This window comes from Glandiceps talaboti, chromosome 20 (genome assembly GCF_964340395.1).
Source record: "Glandiceps talaboti chromosome 20, keGlaTala1.1, whole genome shotgun sequence".
NCBI lineage: Eukaryota > Metazoa > Hemichordata > Enteropneusta > Spengelidae > Glandiceps > Glandiceps talaboti.
In genome coordinates, this window is record NC_135568.1 from 5,289,746 (window position 1) to 5,311,768 (window position 22,023).

Below are 22,023 nucleotides of genomic sequence, written 5' to 3' on the forward strand. Positions count from 1 at the left end.
TCATATTTTTTTGGCATAATCTTTGATCTTTCATCAAAATCATGATGACATGGGTTATTGTGACCGACTTGACATTTGTATATAGCTCTTCCAGACAACTGCTTCTCATGCCTAAATTTTGATTCAAATCCAACAAAGGCCTTTCAAACGACACTTGCCTTGCGTCTTGTGCATATGGGGTTACTTTATCACAAAGTAAAAGACAATATTTTCAGAACGGTAACTCTTGATTTATCCAGCACACATCGCTTTCTTACATCGTCCTGTGGTTGACTTAGATGACGTTGTGATAGTTTCCCATGGTGACCTAAATTTGCATATAGCAACAACTAATCGTTTTGATTCGCCCTAGGGCACTAATATCATAACACTAATTTATGCTATTGTGACAATGGCGACTTTGCAGTCTGCTGAGATTGGCTTGGCGTTGCCACATAAAATGTCAACATTTTGCATTCATATTAAGGAATAGTTTCAAAAAACTGAGCTTATTGACGGCCAGGACACAAAGAAAACAAAATAAGTAACCAAATTAGCGAACGAAAAGGTTGCTACAGAACAGACATCTGATACCGCCCTCATGGCCAGGCAATAAGTGTTACAAGCGCAAAACAATACAGTTTTCAAGAGGGAGTACACAGCACAGCTACGGTATAATCACACAGTACAAGAGCTTGTAGCAACAATATCTAGCTCTTAATTCTATACACAATTTTTGTTTTCAGATATCTTATGGCTGTGTTGCCCATTCTCTATCTGACAAGAATATATATCCTTTGTTTAGACGATTAAGCGCTCCTAACACAGCCGGAAACGTCGCTAAAATAGCCATGTTGAAAAAGTTCGGTTGGAAGATAGTGGCTACAATTTACGAAAAGTACGACATTTGGGCGGAGGTAATAAATAGAATATTCAGGGATTTTGTTGAATTTTGAATTGAAATAAAAAATACCCTAAACATTTGGCCGTCCAGTAACCAATCTGATATACAGCGAATAAAGCTACATATTTTTGGTAAATTCTAGCATCTTTGTAAATATATTGTTGTTTTTCTGAACTCGCGTTTTGGATTTGAGATGCACAGACTAATCACTCAACGATCCAGTGGTTTTAAATCTGTTTAAAGTATGTTTCCAAGTTTAAACCCAGGAAATCGAACAATATCCACAAATACCCCAATATTTTAAGAATACAAAACATTACAGTAATACCAAGTGAATATTTACTGACAATATCCTGAGATACCATAATATCATATCACATTCTTGCTGTCTAAAATTACAAACATATCTATGATAATGCTAGGTTAACAGTGACCTGATGATAAGAATGGAGATGGCCAATTTGACTGTTCTTACAACAGAATCCTTTCTTACCAACCCATTTTTCGAGCTGGAAAGGATAAAGGTACTATAAACTGTATTTTGTCATTAATATATAATGCAGTCACTGTACAGATCGGACATATGAAAATTTAATATATACATAACGCTATGTATATATATATATATATATATATATATATATATATATATATATATATATATATATATATATATATATATATATATATATATATATATATATATATATATATATATATAGGAAGTCAGTGGTAAGATTTGTCCGTAGTACAGTGCTCGATACGTCTGCACGCAGAGCGGAGTATATGTTGAGGGTAGAAGAAAATCAAGTCAAGTACATCAACATCTCCTGACGAGTGATTTACTCACGAAACAGGCTTGTAGAGACGAAAAACCCGACTTGATTTTCTTCTACCCTCAACATATATATATATATATATATATATATATATATATATATATATATATATATATATATATATATATATATATATATATATATATATATATATATATATATATATATATATATATATATATAATATATATGCAAGTAATAGACGAATGAATATGGTTTTTGGCTAACATTCCAAGACTGTTAGTATCCTTTAATACCATGTTGACGTTGCCAGAGCCCTCAAAGGTATAAACATTCCACTCCCAAGCCCCTTGAAGCTACGAACACTTCTAAGCTCTTTATTTTGCTTTACAGAAACGGGGAGCTCGGATTATCATTGCGACGTTTTACAGACAAGGCGCTATCAAGGTTTTTTGTGACGTACGTATTCAAGTAACATTGACCTGACATTTACTTTGACTTTTCTGAAAGCAAAAGAAGAAAAATTCTAAGGCAAATTTCTCATATTAAATCAATTTCGAGAATAAAGGTAATGTCAACTAAAATAAAATATAAAACAAAATAAAGTTATCTTCTCATCGCTTTGAATATGGTTAAGCCCTTTCACTTTTTATATTTCTCGTGAAGTACATCAAATTTCGTGGACATACTATGCTATGGTTAATACATCTTGAATATATGATTGGTAGCCTTTGCATTACATCACATAAATAATTTACATGGTTAATGAGATTTTGTGAATACATGATATTTTACAATTTGTAGTTCGAAATATCGTTACGGGAGACGTTCAATTTACAAGGACTGTTTCAGTATATTTTCATTTTTGAACAGTTCAACTATGATCTCTCTCTCTCTCTCTCGCTCTTTCTCCCTCCCTCCCTCCCCCTCCCTCCCTTCCCTCCCTCCCTCTCCCCTCCCTCCCTCCCCCCCCCCCTCTCTCTCTCTCTCTCTCTCTCTCTCTCTCTCTCTCTCTCTCTCTCTCTCTCCTCTCTCTCTCTCTCTCTCTCTCTCTCTCTCTCTCTCTCTCTCTCTCCTTTTACAGGCCTATAAATTAAACATGTTTGGGGCAAAATATGCTTGGATAATTGAGGGCTGGTTTGAACCTACATGGTTAGAATCGTCTTGGCATGATGGAACTGTAGACTGTACACAAGAACAAATACTGGAAGTATTAGAGGTAGGAGTAATCATATTATGACATCTGTTGATGTTTTAAGACAACGAAATTACAAGGCCTACTAAAAAATATTGTGTGGTTCCGGTTACGCTTAATTATAGAATAGGTGGGATAGGTAGATTTTTTATTTTATATAATTATATTTTTGTTTCTGTGTGTCAAGTTCAGGTTTTCCATTGTTTTCCAAATGGTCTCTGTGTTCTTTATTTCTTTCTATCAGATGTACAGCCATTACAGATTGGAAGAACATTTTTAGAGTGTCTTTTTAAGTTGATGTCAGTTTCCCCATCCACTCTTTCTCGTGAGACTTCAAATATTTTACGATTATATTACGTTTTTCTCGAATAAGTAAAAACAAGGTTTAGGGTCAGCAGTGAAAAGCGAGGTGGGGGTCGGGTAACCTGAACCAAACATTTAATTTTGTGTATGCCTGATTGGTTTGAATCTAGGCAACATCAATTCATAACATTGCGTTGCATTGAAAACACTAATAGTATAAATCACTGAATATATTCAACACATTTCAACAACACTAATAAGATTTTTTCTAATATCTGTATTAGTTTAATCTAATAGGTAAGAATGTGTAGATGTCACACAGTCAAAGCCATAGTGCGAGATATATACCCTCGATGTTCAAATGCCCAAAGAATATTATGCAATTATTTACTCAGCGTTTCTATATCCACTTTCAGGGGGCGTTATCTGTAGATCAGTTCAGAAGACATCCAGACCCAACTAAAATAGGAATTTCAAACCTGGTAAGACATCCTGCAATCCACTTTTGGTCAACTGGTACATAGATTGCAACTGCTTCAATAAACTTACTATTTCTAGTATTCAAATTTATGTTGTAATATGCTGTGTATTGACCACTATAACGAGTGGAGGAATATTTTCAAAATTTATAAAACTACAAAAAGAAATTCAAATATTTTGATTAATAGTTATATATACTATGTATTGCTGGCTTAATTACATGTTCCTTCATACATACATACATACATACATACATACATACATACATACCTACCTACCTACCTACCTACCTACCTACCTACCTACCTACCTACCTACATACATACATACATACATACATACATACATACATACCAAACAATTAATCTTCATTCACAACAAAAACTATATGTTTCCTATTTATAGGACAAGTTGTGTTTGGTATAAACTTTGTATAACACTTCTTTATCTCTCCTACTTTTGGCTTGTGTTATCACCATTTGAATGCTTCACTATCAACTCTCTTCAGACCACAGTTGAGTATTTTGAGATATATGACAAATACGTTAATCATAGTGGTGCGAGCCTGACGGGATATGACTTGTCACCAAAAGCGTATGATGGTATTTGGGCAATTGCGTTAACACTGAATAACACACTTACCACTCTCGAAGAACAAGGTAGTAAGTATATGCATTACAAAATAAATGTACACTTGGACAGGGCAATAGGGAAACAGGTTCCTGAAGACCTCGATTTTAAGAAGTTAAGGAATGATTTTTTCCTATCACTATATACTTACATACTGTGTATAAGTTGTTAATGTAATCACTAACATGTACTTGCTACTTGACGTACTTGTTCAAACGTTGTCTGGATAACTTAAGAGGCGATACATTGTACATGCTTCAATAAAGAAAGATCTAGCTAATACAGTTTTAAATCATAGTTGCGACTATTTCTCTGAGGAAGCATGATAAATACCACTACCAATTGCAATACTAGATATATGTATGTTTAAGTATGACTAAAATGCAACAAACTATGTCCATAAGTTTTTAAAACATCCAGTGGTTTACAACAATTCGAACATAAACAAACAAACAAACAAACAAACAAACAAACAAACAAACAAACAAACAAACAATAAAAATTGATGAAGCACAAAGTCTTGTCTTGATGCATTTCCGTTAAAACCGTCTTCCAGCATCGTTAGTACAGTTGATGGTGACAGGTGTGTCCACAGCATTTTAGTGTATACATCTTAAATAGTATCATTTAATAATTTATCGATATATGCTAGTTTTTAGATTTGAATGATGAATGATGATTAAGTATGTATCAGTATCTACCTTTTAGTACCGATCACCTAAAGTGGCCCCATCAAAATCTATAAACTCAGCTTCTCCCCCTTTGATAATGATATATTTTCTTCCAGGTAACAAACGTCTCGAGAATAGTACATTTGATGACAATGAGATGGCACACCTAATTATGCAGAAACTTAATGAATTATCTTTCGACGGGGCATCTGTGAGTATCAAAGTTTCATATCTTACAAAAACATTAAAATTTGACTTAATAACAGTAAAAACCTATTAAAGTTGCATTAGTAACTGAACACATTTTTTATGTTTGTTAGATACAATAATTTACTCGTAATATCGTACTCCAAAACACTATTGAATCACCTATTGGTGAACGTATTTTTTCTAGCTGACAACAAAACAAAAATCAAATTGGTATTTTGGAGGTTCCACACCAAAACATAAGCGCCTTCAATGACGATCACGATTTAAAACTATTATTGCAAGACTTATGGATAAGATCGACCTCTAATTAACATGTACACTGTCTGGGTATTGGTATATTAACACTTTTCAGTGAACAACATTTACAAACTAATGCAGTGTTAGCATAGCGACAGATTCATAGCAAAGCTATCACTCAATATCTAAACTTGTCACTACACCAACTACTGATAATATTGACGAACTAGTTAACAGCTACAATGTCTTTTTATAAGTAACTGACCAAGTTTTAGTGAATATATATTCGGTTACTCGGTGACAAAAATATCCCAGTTGCTGCTAGTGTAGGTTTAAACAAGGATTGAACCATGCTTGTCAACAGGTGTATAATAGGGGACTTGGTAGGATAGAGATTGCTATGTGAATGCTTTAAATCGATGCACTTACAAAGGTTGCAATAGACTCTATGCCGTTACAAGTTCTAATTGCCAAGGTAATAACTCTAACGTTTTGACCATGATATGTAAAAATTAACACTACCTCGAAGTATCCTTTACTATCTTCTGCAGGGAAGAATCGAATTTAATAAAGATGGTGAGGTCTATGCCGACCACAAAGTACAACAATATCAAGGTACCTAATATTATTACAATCTTAAAGCATTCGAAGACAATCATTTCAATATCGCCGAAAATCTACGGTCCTTGAACCAAATTGAAGTTTTTAGAATGTTATCGTGAAATACACTCGGCTGTCGATGTTTTCAGACAAAAATAACAGGTTCGTGATTTGTATCAAAAAGCTGCCTTACAAGAGTTTTGGTACCACTAGAACGTTCCATGGTCTCATTGAACCTTTACCAAACGCGTGTGGGGTTAAGATCTCATTCGATTGGATGAGTTGATGTGAGGTAATTTGCACAGCACTCGGACGCTCACCATCACAGTCATTTCAGCAAGAGGACGAAGAGAGGAGATGCCAGCGTAGCAAAACTTGATTGGGCAATCCCAGTCACATGACCGTTGCATAGTAACCACAGTCAATTTTATGACATATAAAAATTATCGTATAACTGTCGTCTTAGATCAATAATTCATAACAATGGTAAAGTTTTTAAACGACAACATGGAAGTCATTAAAGTAAGTAAATGTTTACCACATGTAATCGATGCATACTTTTATTTCTTCATAAAGCTGGCGTGAAGATGAGAGTTGGTATTTTTAAATGGGGTGATGGAGTTATAGACCTTGATCCTGAAGTACCCATCATATGGAAAGGTATTTGTTACATTATAATAACAATGATACTAATGTTAGTTTTTTTAAAAATATATGTACTTTCCAATTGTTATGGTTGACAAACAACAGACGTTTAATCTCAGCTTGCGAGGTTACATTTTCGGTGCTAACAACATGTATTGATATATTCCCATCGTTGGTGGGGAGAGGAATGGACTTAAACCTAATCGCTGACAGACGTGTCAAGTTAATGAAGAGACTGCACTATACCAATACAAACGAAATAAAAAAGCTTCTGTTGGGAATTTATGTATACAATTATGTACTGAGTTGACTTCGGTAATTAATCTCTTGGTGTAAACGTAGGTTTGCCAGTTGCCCTGAACTATGCAAGAGTTATTCCGGAGATTACTTCCAACGTGCTCGTGATTTAGCTGCTATTTAGATAGTTTATCGTCTCAAAATCTGCATCGTTAATTGTTACTGCTGCAACTACTGAAGTTGGCAAATTGTTCCAAGTAGCCACTATAGGTGTTTTATATGACAACACGTTAATTATTGAATGTTATAAATTATTTATGTTCTCTATCATTTAGGTGACGGTCCCCCAGTTGATGCCATCAGAACATATTATATCATTACTAAAATAAACTCTTACCTTTACTACCTGATGTCTGTATTTGCAACTGTTGGCATCTCTTGTGGATTGGGATTCTTGGTGTTCAATTACAAGTACCGGAACATACGGTGAATAAATCCATAAATATCTATGACAAAGTAGAAGCAGAAACTAATCTTAGCCACCTCTGACAATTCGATAGCGTATTCATTTAAATTCCTTGTATATGCTCGTGTTCCTCATCCTGCCCAGTGTGTTGATTTCGTACATGTATGAGATACTTAAATTTCTCTTGAAATGGATAGATAGATATATATATAGATAGATAGATAGATAGATAGATAGATAGATAGATAGATAGATAGATAGATAGATAGATACAGGGAGAGAGAGAGACAGACAGACAGACAGACAGGCAGGCAGGCAGGCAGGCAGACAGACAGACAGACAGACAGACAGACAGACAGACAGACAGACAGAATGACAGGGCGGGACAATGAGACAAACAGACAGAGATGGTGACAGAGCAGAGCATCGCTAATCACATTTGTCCTCTTCACTACAGCATCATCAAGATGTCATCACCAAACATCAACAATATAATATTGTGTGGTTGCATTTTGACTTACACTTCCGTCTTCCCTGCGAATGTCAAAGGTTTCAACGTCGACCCTCTTCTGTGCTGTAAGGCTTCGATATATCTACTACTCCTGGGAGTTTCTCTAGCTTATGGAGCTTTGTTTTCGAAGACATGGAGAGTGCACGTCATCTTTACCAATAAGAAACTTCAGAGAAAGGTTAGGATATTTCTTTCGTTTTTCTAGAAAAGAAGAATGAATGCCCCGATAGGCAGGTAAGTCGTACACGCCCTCATTTACATATCATTTACATTCAGGTATGTAGTAATGTTTTCGGTATTGCACAGCAGTGCAAATACCACTAGTATGCGTGCGCACCGGTGCAAGTAATCTCTGGTACAAATGTGATAATGGTTCGCTATGCAGAATTAAAACCTTACGATCTCAGAGTCATTTACTTTAGTTGGTTCATGTTCATGTTTTAACAGAGATGAAGTTTCCCCATGATTTCTTTGCTTTTGATTAATTAATTGATTGTTTGTCTGTTTGTTTTGTTTGTTTGTTTGTTCGCTCTTAATATCAGGTTGTTCAAGACAGTCAACTTTTGATAGGAGTAGTGGTTATTGTTTCCATTGATATCATAACTGTGGCATTGTGGGAAGCACTGGATCCATTGATGATAGTGATTCGGGATGCTAATGAAATTGTAAGTTTTTTAGTATTCAGATTCGAAAAAAATATTGGAGTGAGAGACATAATAGCATGAAATTATTGGACATAAATCTGGTTTCACAGGAAACAAAATAGGAAAAATTTACCAATATATATTCGTGTCGGCAATTCAGAAATAATAACCAATCGAATATAACCAAAAATTCGACTAGTCTGTTTACGGCGCTTACGGGATATTCTGTTGAACAGCTTTTTTTTTTCTGGCCTAATAGGGTTTGACAATTTCAACGCCTAATAGCCCAATCAGCTTGTTCGTCACCATGGGGTATTTAAATGAAAGTATATGAGATGTGTGCAAATGATGTGCGTGCAGTTGAACACGTGCAGTTTAGTTGTGTGTTAACAGCTTTTTGCAATCCTAGCTACAAGCGTAAGGTGTGAGAGATTGTCGATGAACGGACTATACCGTAAGCGCCGTAAACAGGCTAAAATTCGACATCAGGTATCAGTATCATTTAATTGACGTACTAAATTACTGTTTTGTCATTTAAGCCCTTAGAAATAGGAGACAAAGTATTCATAAGCCAGATTGCGTACTGTGAATCACCTAAGATGACGTATTGGCTAGCTATTATATATTCTATGAAGGCCGTAGTACTGTTGTTTGGAGGATTCCTGGCATGGGAAACCAGGAAGGTTGGTCCATTTTATGTTGTTCTGTCCTTTCATTATCAAAGTGTGATAATTACACACAACAACTAGAACTGCACCCCGTTTCATGATCTCATAATTGCCCTATCCAAAGTACACTGCGACACTTGTTACAGTACTGGAATAATCATGCAGTGTAGTTCGTTAAAATTCCATTAATTATACAACATCCACAAGTCAGGTTGAACAAGATCGAACATACAATACAGGTGTTTATACTCTGGTCGTGCCAGAAATACTAAAAGGTTTGTCTGATTCAATATTGGTATATCGACTCGTAGTGACAAGGTCCCCTACCTCAGTCATTTGTATTTTCCTTTGCCGGATGAAGAAAAAATGTTGAGAAAACATATCTAAGTGTACTGTAACTTCAATCCTGATTCCTATATATGAATGTAAAATGTGCATACAGCATTACCAACATGTATGTATTGTAATGTATTGCATTGTATTGTATTGTATTGTATTGTATTGTGTTGTATTGTATTGCATTATGTTATATTACATTATATCATAATATTATATTACATTACATTATATCATAATATTATATTACATTACATTATATTTCACTGCACTGCATTATATTATACTGCATTATATATTTTCGTGGCACAATATACCTCCCGAGCTCTTGTAAAGATTAGGCACCTCCTGTGTTATTTTAGTAGTAGTAGTAGTAGTAGTAGTAGTAGTAGTAGTAGTAGTAGTAGTAGTAGTAGTAGTAGTAGTAAGACGCAATTTTGCAATGAATTGTCACAAGTGCTATGTAACTATTTTCTTATCTCAATATTCCCAGGTATCCATAGCAGTATTAAATGATTCACGGTATATCGGAATGTGTATTTATAACGTTGTGATACTCAGTTGTCTTGGTGCCCCACTAACATACATATTACGCTACGATCCGGTGTTATCGTATGGTATCTCCTCTGCTTTCATACTCTTAGGGACGACGGTTACACAGTGCCTTGTGTGCCTTCCGAAGGTAGGAGTAATTATAAATCAAAATTGTATTACCTATCAGAATTGTGTTCAGTAACATTTTAAAGTTGCAACACTTGTTGGATTTACGTCGACATTTCCTTGTTTGTAAGTGTTATCAATCAAGGTTTCGGTTTATCATGATAGACACAAACTAAAACTACATTGCCGTCATTTTGATATAAGCTATGGATGCCGTTGTTGTACATTCGGAGACTTCCAGTGTTTACACAGTCTTGATTACAGTGTGATTACATCCGAACGACAGGGGCGCCGCGCGCTATCACCCACCTGAGTACTCTACCACATCGAACCCAACAGTTGTAGTAAGCCGAAACCTTGATTGCCACTGTAATAATATCATTGTCATAATTGTCCTGCTGAAGTAGTCCTAAACGGCAACATGAATCGGCTGTCGTATGGGAGATATTTTCTATCCATTCCCTTATTGATTACTTCGTAGATTATGGCATACAGGGCCGGAGAAACTGTTACCCAAGGGACAAACAGCATTAGACCAACACACTTTACAGGGACAGACTGGACTGGTGGGACTATGGCGGGGACACGTTATAGAGGTCAACTGAAGGTCTTGAGCAAAGACAAGGGGACACAAACTGAATGGTAGTCAATATTGTCTTATTTTTAAAAAAAATGATAGTGTATAGTTTGAATTTACTATACTTATGTATCCATCTGTGAAATCTTACCAAGATTATTACATTATGTGAGGGTGAAATACGATTATAGTCGTTAAAAGCATAATATTATACATATAGTAACAACATATATTATTCAGGCATGTCAATGGATTAAAATGTAACAATTGTACTTGTGAATGTTTATTTTGAAAGATGATGACATGTAACAAATTATGTTAATGAGATTTTGTCCAGCCACACGATAAGAGATGTAGTAATGTTATTAAGCTATCTGCCAAGCTAGACAATAAAATGTTCCAATGTTACAAATATTTTTTTGCCTCATATAACGTTTCTACTGAAATGGTTTCAATTGTAAACTTGGTTGAATGCAATGAAATGAATTATTTATTTTGCTTGGATGGTGCTTGATTCTTAGACATCAAGATGATATGAATGACTCATTAACATACGCTTTTTACTGGAGTAGAATATAATTGTAGTATTTTCACTTGAGTAAAACGTATATATACAGGTTGTGCCACTTTAAGGAATGTAAACAACATTACAGTCATTGTAATAAAACGACGAGAAAATATTGCATTAGATGGCTCGTCTATTTTGGCTAATATTTTCCTTTATAGATCAATCTCTTGTGTTAATCACGTGCACCTGAGAACATTTCTACAGATCTTGAGCGAAGAAGTTATTCATATACTCATAAGTGGGTCAAAAAACTACAATAAAATGAACATGCAAACAAACTAATGTAAGGAAAGTATATGCTTCATCATCGTCGGTTTAGGCTAAATAAAGCGTCTTCATCTGTTTGTTAAAGTGTAGCTGAATGGAAGGTAGATAGATAATACATGCTTATTGTGCGAAAACCTATCATTCTAAATGACTTTTCACAAAGACTCACAATATAATAAAACCATGTATGGTTTTTTAAAAGCCACAAGTATTAAAGTTACAGAAAACTTAGCAATAAATGTGATCGAATATGCCCCAATGGGATGCATAACTGTACTTTCTGAAATTGAGTGTCAATCGCCCGCGAGACTATTTTCAAAAAGACACCTTTCCAGACGCATATTGCTCAATTCAGGATAGCACATCCTTCAACGTTTTACAATTGATGTACTCAAATAATAACATATTCTATGCTGAATTTCCTTTGGTGACCTTTTCATTCATTTATCCATTTAATCGCGTTGAGTGCTGCCCTCACAGTCTAAACTGTTACAAATACAAAGTCACACTTTCAGCACATGATCAGTCTCCTTTTGCCAATGGCGAATGGTGCAATACTAATATGATGTTGCTACAATATTCAAACATTTCCGCATTAAATTTTATAAATCTATATTTAAGGAAAAACTCCCTTGTAGCCATTCTTGCGTTCTTGTCGAACGTAACTGCATGATAGTGACACCTCGTTTAACATTAACGGACGCTAAAAATATCAACGTCAGTTAATACTTCCTTGGAATACTGTTTTAACCTCTAAAACATCACACATACACATGGTGCCAGAAGCCTAACCCCTGGAAGTCAACAGGTGTTCATCACCCTTTCCTTTTATCACCGGACATTACACGAACAAAATGATAGTGTTGACGATTAGCCTAGCAAAAGTGAATATCGAACTTCGGCATTCATATTTACTATAATGAATCTGTGATATTAGACTGGTTATACCGAATGCCACAGTGTATAGTCTCTAGATCTGTTACCCTGCCTCACCGTTGATGGCTCACTTAGAGTCTCGATAAGAAAGACGAGACAGTGTGTAGCAGATAGGGTGAATGGCGCATTGGCTAGACGTGAGGTGTGTGTGTGTGTGTCTGTGTGTCTGTGCATGTGTGTATCTATGTGTCTGTCTGTCTGTCTGTCTGTCTGTCTGTCTGTCTGTCTGTCTGTATGTATGTATGTATGTATGTATGTATGTATGTATGTATGTATGTATGTATGTATGTATGTATGTATGTATGTATGTATGTATGTATGTATGTGTCTGTGTAATTTTGTGTGTCATTATGTATGCTCATGTACCTCCTGAAACATGGTTATTTAATCATCAGAATTACATCTCTGTTTGGGAAAGTGTGTGGGAATCGTGTCAGACTAAATTGATTGTATTGAGTACATTTTTAGACATAAAACGATCGGTGGCATTCTTATCATAAACATACCCAGGCTGTTCAACCAGTACCCAATTGAACTATGATGATCAATACTTTGTAATAAAATGTTGCCACTGAGTTTTATCAACAGTTGACAGTTGAAGACTTTCGCTGTACATACAAGATTGAATGCCTTGTTCGTGATAACACAAACATTATACTCACCCTGAGTACACTTGCCTGGTCGAATTGTCATGAATTTATACTAACTTGGTCATGTAATTACACTTAGCTATGAGTTCAGAAAATGCCTCTATCCCACTCTCAAGGCTTGCGATGCACTTTCTATGATTACATAAGACTACTTACCCAGTGTAACATAGCTGATTGTGCACCAACTTATCCTTCAAATGGCGTTGAATAGGAAGTAGTGTCTTGTTGTTTTGAAAGCATCAAGTCGTGTTTCATGGCTAAAATGTATATCCAATTATAGTCTGACGAATTACACAAGGGATCCACATACATTAGCCCGTCCAGAGCTGTAAGTAACGAGGAGATGTGAATTATCACGGTTGGGCAAACTAAAAGGAAGGCTTTGGTAACGATGGTGATGTTATACACAACATTGTGACTCTAAAAAACATACAAAATGCTCAACATGTCTCTTGACTTCAATATATAATTTTTAATAAAAATCAGAACTGAGGATAAGCGAAACACACATCGTTATAGAGCAATTTCAGATACTCACTGCATATATATTTATTGCAAGCCGAGCTGTCCATTCTGTACACAGAGGGCGCACTACTGTTCCATATTAATATCAACTCTATTGCCATATTTATAGGTCGAGTAAGTTCGAATGTAACCTGGGTCGCAAACAAAATAGACAGGGATGACGTCACCACAATGTGATGAGCATTTGCTACATTGTTACCCGGGGGATTTCAAACAAACGACTTTACTTGACCAAGTCCACACCTACGTGCATGACAACTGTTTATGACTGAACACATGTAAGTTCACTGATATCAATATAATTTTACTAAACTGTTATTACCTTTTCCAAAAGTGAAAATGTCGTCTCCTTACTTGCAGTATAAAATCGCTTAAATGCGAATAGGAAATGTGTTATATTTCAATCACTTTATTAGAGAATATATCAATTTGATCGACCCTTTGATATACTTTAGAAATCGGTATAAAATGTCGACTGTGAGTTCAAAGGTAAAATGACGTATTCTACCTCTTCCTACTAGCATCTCTCTCTTTCTCCCCTCCCCCCGGTCGCGACCTGGGTTACAATCGAGCGCAGCCAAATATGTCAACTGTTCGTTTATATGTTGATAATATAATGACAAATGCAACCATTGTAAGAAATTGGCGACCCAATAGGCGATACATGCATCAATTGTTACATGATCTGGAACGGCCTTGGCTGTTGGCATGGTAGTGCACAGACTTTACATGTAAATAGGCCATACATATTAAGCAAATACAGACACACATTTTTTATCGAAAAACTTTTTGTATGAACACTTACAAGTTACAGCCAGGACAGTAGCCTCAGTGACAGCCGAAATGCTGTAGCGGGTTTCTCTGCACGTCATGTAATGAATGCTGCTACCAATGTACCATCAATTATTTTGACTTCCTAGTTCATTTTGTCAATTTCTCTTTCGTCCTCCTGCAGTGTGTAGGTTGCGTTGTCATGTACCGTCTATACCGTACAAAAAAGAGACTTACATTGCTCAGGAACTTCTTGAGTCACGCCGTCTGCTCCCGGCGTCTGCTATCAGAAGACGCCATGTTGAAAGTGTCGTTTACATGGGTGTCAAAAAATCCCCACAATGCATCGCTCATAACAAAGATGGCGCTATTTGCGAAGAGGCTTCCCGATGACCTAATGCATACGCCACTCTCCCTATATGTAGCACCTCTTTGCGGTCGTTATTCCCCCCCCCCCTCTCCTAGAAAAGGAAGAGGTTGAAGGGGTTGGCTTAGGGGAAAATGAAGAGTTGATATGGACAAGGGGAAGACTGATAAATTAAGCGTGCGATTTTGGGGTGGATCTTATTTTGCCCAACTGATTTTTTTTTTTTTTTTTTTGTGGGGGGGGGGGGTCAAGTTCTACAAGTTCACTCACAGTTGGGATATGTAATATTCAATTTCATTGGCAGTTCGGGCATGTAACAACAACAAAAGAATGGTGCAATTTCGAGAGTTACAAGGTATAGGTAGAAATCAATGTTCGTTTCATAGCATGACTAACATGGAGGGCGAGCTAGTAGGAAGAGGAACTGGGGAACGTCAGTGATCACTGTGTGTGACTTCAGTATAATCGCTGTCGCCGAGGAGTGTCTAGGCATGATATTAACGAGTGGTGAAAGCATGGCCAAGCAAGGTAAACAGCGTGCCGGCGGTATTGTTTGCGTGTAAATCCATGAGCGTAACCAACCGTGTGTTTAACTAAGAGGACAATGTGTTTGACGCGACTCTTCGATTGCGTTAACCGAACAGGGCTTACAAACTATCCATAATACAGGATCAGTACAGGATCTCTGTTGAAAACTAATATTATTTACATGTAACACTCAGCTTACAATCCATCTCTACCTTGTAACATTCACGACGTCATATATTTTTTAGTATAAAATTGTGTAATTAGACGGCGTATACAGACGAGACTTGTGCGGGAGTGTTTCGATGGAGCTGAGCTAGTTAAGTTTAACACGACCTTGTCCATTAAAGTCTGCACATCTTTTCTGATGATGATGATGATGATGATGATGATGATGATGATGATGATGATGATGATGATGATGACGACGACGACTTAAAGTTGAACACTAAATGGCGCACACACACACAGATATATATATATATATATATATATATATATATATATATATATATATATATATATATATATATATATACATACATATCTGTGTGTGTGCCATTTAGTGTTCAATTTCAATATATATATTGAAACGGTCCGTAGTGTAAATCCACAATGTAATATCAGACTCGTCTTCTTTCATTTTATGTATATATATATATATATATATATATATATATATATATATATATATATATATATATATATATATATATATAGGGTCAAACAGGTCAAAAAATATCATTTTTGTATGCAGTCATGCTTCATCGAGAAAGTAACTAATATTAATGGGATCTGTCTAGTCGTGGTTTGTCATCGATATACATCGTTACTCAGGGAGGTTTTAAAAGATAACAAGAAATACGTTCAGATCAGTATGAAAGACATTTTAATACAGCACGTGAAAATTACAAATAAGAGTGGCAGACGTGACTTTTTGTCGAAGAAGGTTTTGTTATGGTAGTATCTCAGAAGTGAGAGTGAGCTGGTTTTTTCAGTAGAGCGACTTTTTTGTCGAAGAAGGTTTTGTTATGGTAGTATCCCAAAAGTGAGAGTGAGCTGGTCTTTTCAGTAGATCTTTTTTCTTTTACCCTACAACAAATTTGTTCTGTTAAGTGTTATCAATGTAAGAAGTTGCCTTGCACCGCGCCGTCAATACTATTTTTATGTGATGTCTGGCTACGTAGACTGCTGTACGAGAACTGCAATTTGCATATGACATCATGGTCAGGACTACCATATACGACTAAGCCCTCTTTATCACAGTGCATTTTTTTTCAGCCCCAGAGGCAAGACAGGCTGTCTACTACACATACAGCTTTGGACAGGGTAAAGTGTTGGAGCTCTTCTAATTCTATAACTAGTCAGACTAAATTGAGTACATTGGATAGACCTTATAATCATTAATTATGACGTGATGTTTTCAAAAATACAGGACGCCATTTTCTATTTATTAGAACACAGACTTATTCTAAGTACATTTCAAAGATACGGTAGTCACGAACCAGTGGTGTCCAACAGCCAACTTTGTTATGGTGAGTAAATAATCTTATGTAATCATAGAAACGTATCGTAAAAGTGGGAAAGAAACCTTTTCTGAACTTACAGGTATGCTACTTGGACCAAGTTAGTATGCATTCATGACAATTCAGCAAGGCTGGTAAACTCCGAGATAGTCTAATGTTTGTGTGATCACGAACACGGTGTTCAATCTTGTATATGCAATATGAAATTGTTAAACTGTCAAATTTTGATAAAGCTACATTACACAGACCCAGTTGTGTGTTCACTGGACAGCCAGAGTATGGTTATAATTACTGCAATGGTGGCCATTACTATATAAAGTTGATAACACTTTGATCGATAGTAACGGCTCTGTCAAGCTAAGAATGCCAATGGGTGTTTTATAACTGAAATCTGTCCGATACTCTCAATTTAGTCTTAGTTAGATAGAGGCTTTAGCACACTTGCCCGTTCAAAGCTGTATTAATGATGTCATAATAGACATTGTTATTTTAAGCATTAGAGCTGAATAAGTTGTTTTAGTACCTCTTGTGGGAAGCAAACTCGGTGTCTTGTACAATGGGGTTTTTTTTATTTGCCAAATCATGATCACTATGAATGGATGTGGATTTTGAATTGCAAACTAGGGAGTACATATCTTTCATCACCCAGTAGTGGCAATGCTGCACAGTGCCAACATATCAAATAGTGACGACACCAAACAAGAATGATAGTTTTATGATCTAAAATTGGTAAACTAAGGTGTATACACCCTAACATATCTTATTCATGGTCTCAATAATGTGCGTTACAAATATATCAAAAATCAAGTTAGTGTGTGTTTGATGTCAAGTGAACATGTCGTGCAGCTAAGAGGTAGGGGAATTCATTTTTTTTTTGCTCACTGCTGTGTGCAAATGAATGACTTAACATAGTCTCGATTTGACGCGTATTATTACTTGGTATTATCAGTTATACATTATGTAAACCCTGTAATTCACTTTCAAAAGCACCTAAACCGCCAAACCGTGATGAAAATACTTATTATGGTTCTATGCTGTAAGACCTGTGATGCCGTATGCTACCGTGCATTTGTATTTAAAATAACCACTTTTATTCGTATTCCAGAAGTACATTTCAACAAATATTGAGAAAAAGCAAATGAGGAAATATACGCTAATAGTTTTAATAGAGAAACCAGTAGATTCGTTACTTTTCCTTATACCTGCAAGTAGGGTTACTATACGATGAACGATACGTTATCTTGTTCGACAAGTAGCAATCGACATTGCTCATAATCAGACTAAAACTTCGATCTTGGTTTTGGAAACGCGATTTCGTACTCAGGCTGTATCAATTTGCTAATTACTATCTTAAGGTATGTTGTCCTGTGTTGACCTTGACGCGAAAGTAGACCATTAGTATCTTAACTCGGCCAATGCTTTTACGGTTATGTTAAATATAAGTTATTAAGGATGCTGGCATCAACAAACCATTCTTAATCATGTCAGTGTTGTTCTTTCGCTTTTGCCCCATCATGGATAGATAGTTATTTTAGTAACAGAATAGTGGTGACTGATTTATACATGCATATGAAAAGGAAAACCGTGTAAGGTTAAAACATTGAGGAAGCAATTTCAAAGCTGGATCATTCACATGTCAAGTTCTTAAGGATACTGCAGTTGCAGAAGTGATAATCACAGCATTAGGATAATAGTTTGCCTGCAATTTGCTCATATCATATTCCTAACTCTTTGCTTACGATTGCAATTTATTGGTATGCCGTGATTTCAAGATAACTGCAATCAATTCAGTAATTTAGTGAGTTTGTTTGTTCAATCTCTTCCTACAATTACAGACAGTGCAATATCATTATTACCTGAATAATTGTAAGTTATAAAAACGATTCTGTGTCAAATAACTATGGCAAGATTGTCCAAAAAGACCCATATCTATTGATGCAACCCAATTGGTTCTAGCTTGTTACACAAACCCAGTGTTATATCAGACGATCAAAGATCATTGCGCCAAATTTCTCATGTAAAGTTACTCAAACTTTCCAACAACACCCGTGGCTTCGGTGAAGGTAAGGCCTTTTTATATAATTGAATACAATTATGCTGGAAGCTGCCTTGCAGTTTTATTCCGTTTCTTAAAGAAAATGTCATACAGCCTTATGTGATACGGATTGCTACATCTGCTTAAGGAATACCCTTTGAAAAGGACCACGTTATAACAAGCGTGCAGTTAAATTAGATAATGCTATTGGTCAAATTTTGTATTTTATATAATTGCGTATCTATTCGATGTTATGAACGTCACGAGTACACGTTTCTTTATCAATGTGCTTCGATTAATGATTAATATAAACATAATGTTACAGAGTTATCCTAGTTTGGGATCATACTAAAGCTGCCCTAGTTGAACGGACACGTTAACTGTTTGGCAAGATTTTGTCATTTCGTACCCTGAACAGTATTGAGTGACCCGTGAATGACGTATTTGTGTAGGCGTACACATAATATAGTACAAGAAATCCAATCAAATTAGTTGTTTGGTTCGCAGCAAAGTATCGGCGATCAAAATTCAATATGTTACTGTACTATTCATGAACAGTACAGTATATAATTATTGGTATTTTAAGAATTATATATTATATATATATAATATATATATGTATATGTATATGTATATGTATATATATATATATATATATATATATATATATATATATATATATATATATATATATACATATATATATATATATATATATATATATATATATAATGTGTCTCGTTCAGGTAGTTATATTTTCCGTTGTTTTCCATATGGCCTCGATCTCGATTTTATTGGTTTCGTCTCATTAGATGTAAAGCCATTGCGGATTAGAAGAACGGTTTTCTATTGTCTTTTTAAGTCTCTTCATCAATTATTTTTTGCGAGACTTCACAATATTCGCGATTTTATTACTTTCTCCTCGAATGTGTAAAAAAAAGTTTAGGGTCGGCGTGAAAAACTTCATATAGATGGCTGAACATGTCTTCTCTTTCAAGAGAAGACGAGCGCTTTATCGCAGTGCTCACGAGTACCGATGGGCTGCAGTGTTTCATATGGTTTTTATTTGTCAACTCTGTGAGTGCAAATGTATTTTGCCAATGGATAAATGTGAACGTATTCCAAGGATTTGAAAATGTATTGTAGTGTTGTTCATTCTGCTTCTCAACTAGGTAGACATATCTAGTCACGCATCGCAACAACGAACAAAATTCACATGACGGCCATTAGTTCATTCCACCATCATTGATAGCATTTAAGTATAGACACTGTCGTGAAAGCTCCTCCATACAAAGACGAAACGTCTTTGTAAGTGCTGAACGATGGGAGTAGTATTTTATTGCGCACTTAAAAACTAGAGGCAGCTGTAATTCATAGCTTGAGATTATGTCGTTGTGTATCAATTGAAAACACTATTAACTTAAATTCTGATGACTTTATAGTGGTGTAGATATAATATTGGGTTATATAACGTATCGTCGTAGTTCCAATTTCTGGAAAGGTTAATCGTTCACTGTTTAAATTTCTCAGTGAGGCTTTCAAGCTATCATTAATAGATACACTTGCACCTTGAGATCAGATTTCCTTGAAACCCACTGTAGCTTTAGCTATGCAAGACTTTCCCATGAAGATTATTGCTGTCCTTCTCGTTGAAATATTAACGACACTTGCGGGTTTCACGGTTTTTGTTTAAGAAATTGACGATCTTCTAGATCTATTTTTCAACAAAGGTAACATAGTAGTCGGGGGCCATTTGGGTTGTACAATTTATTTCATTTCATTTCCGATCCGTCTACTTCGGAATTCTTGAACACAGCAACTACAAAGGTTTACTTATTTTTAAGATGCATACAATTATATAGTTTGTATGAAGGTTTTAAAATATATACATTATCCCAGAATCGAATACCTGTAACGTGTAAAAAGGAGATTGCATGTCGTCAAACTATTTGTGCGCTCTTGTTCGTTTTCAAGCTTCTGAACTTAAAAATAGAACAATGTGTGCTTAGTAGTGAAATACAAAGTAAGGTAAGGATTTTATCTACAAGAATGTGCTCACTTTGATTGTAGTAGATTACAAGAATGTACACACTTTGATTGTAGTGTATTACCAGCATGTATACACTTTGATTGTAGTGGATTACAAGAATGTACACACTTTGATTGTAGTGGATTGGTAGAATGTACACACTTTGATCATAGTGGATTACAGGAATGTGCACACTTTGATTGTAGTGGATTACAAGAATGTGCACACTTTGATTGTAGTAGATTGGTAGAATGTAGACACTTTGATTGTAGTGGATGACAAGAATGTACACAGTCTAAGTTTAGGGTATTGCAAGCCTATACTTTGATTTCATACTGCATGTATAAATCAGCATCTGTATGCTATCTAGCGGTAGAATACAAAACAAAAGAAGAGTTTGACAGAGACTGTAGTTCGGGACAGGCGATAAAAGTACTTGTATCTTACATAACTTTTAGATGGGCTATCAGAATTGATCTATGAATCATGCAATATGTTCGAGATGGAATAAATCAAAAACTGCAAAAATATCAGGTAAACAAGTATAAGCTAACCCAACCCACGCTCAAGTACTTCAATTTTGTGTGTTTTCACAGTTATTGTCTTTTCGACATATGATTTACTGTGCAGGTATATACGTAGGTGGTTTATTTACTCAAACGTATAAATGATTCCAAAATAATGATAACAAAAACAAAAGAGAGAAGAAAAATGGGGAGTCAAGAAATAGCTTACAGCTAGTCTAGCCTGACCCCCGACATTGTACATTGTGAATGATAACAATAAGAGGGTTCAGCCATCAAGGGGACTGAAATACATACATAACTGATCTGGGAGAAGAAGAAAAAATATATGTACACACAAAGGTCTCGTTTACTACATGAAAAAGTCTAATACAATAAACGAAAAGTCTATACCTCTGTACGTTTACAATTTAATCACCTCTATTGCTCTATTAAATATCATGCTGCAAAAGTCCGGTTTAATGTGAAAGAGAACCTTCTGCTATTTTAGTTCGTTACCGCCTACCTTTCGCCTGCAGGTCTTAAACCATATTGTCATTCAAGCAAT

General features: G+C 35.5%; 1 protein-coding gene across 1 annotated transcript; it reads left to right on the plus strand.

The window, feature by feature from the left end:
• The first annotated feature begins 2,782 nt into the window (after positions 1-2,782).
• On the plus strand, positions 2,783-10,822 carry LOC144450998 (gamma-aminobutyric acid type B receptor subunit 2-like). Its single transcript, XM_078141756.1, has 12 exons — positions 2,783-2,902; positions 3,598-3,663; positions 4,170-4,320; positions 5,079-5,173; positions 5,961-6,024; positions 6,586-6,669; positions 7,227-7,377; positions 7,815-8,046; positions 8,411-8,533; positions 9,052-9,195; positions 10,010-10,198; positions 10,658-10,822. The coding sequence occupies exons 1-12, from the start codon at positions 2,783-2,785 to the stop codon at positions 10,820-10,822; spliced, it is 1,584 nt and encodes a 527-aa protein (XP_077997882.1).
• The last annotated feature ends 11,201 nt before the right edge of the window (positions 10,823-22,023 follow it).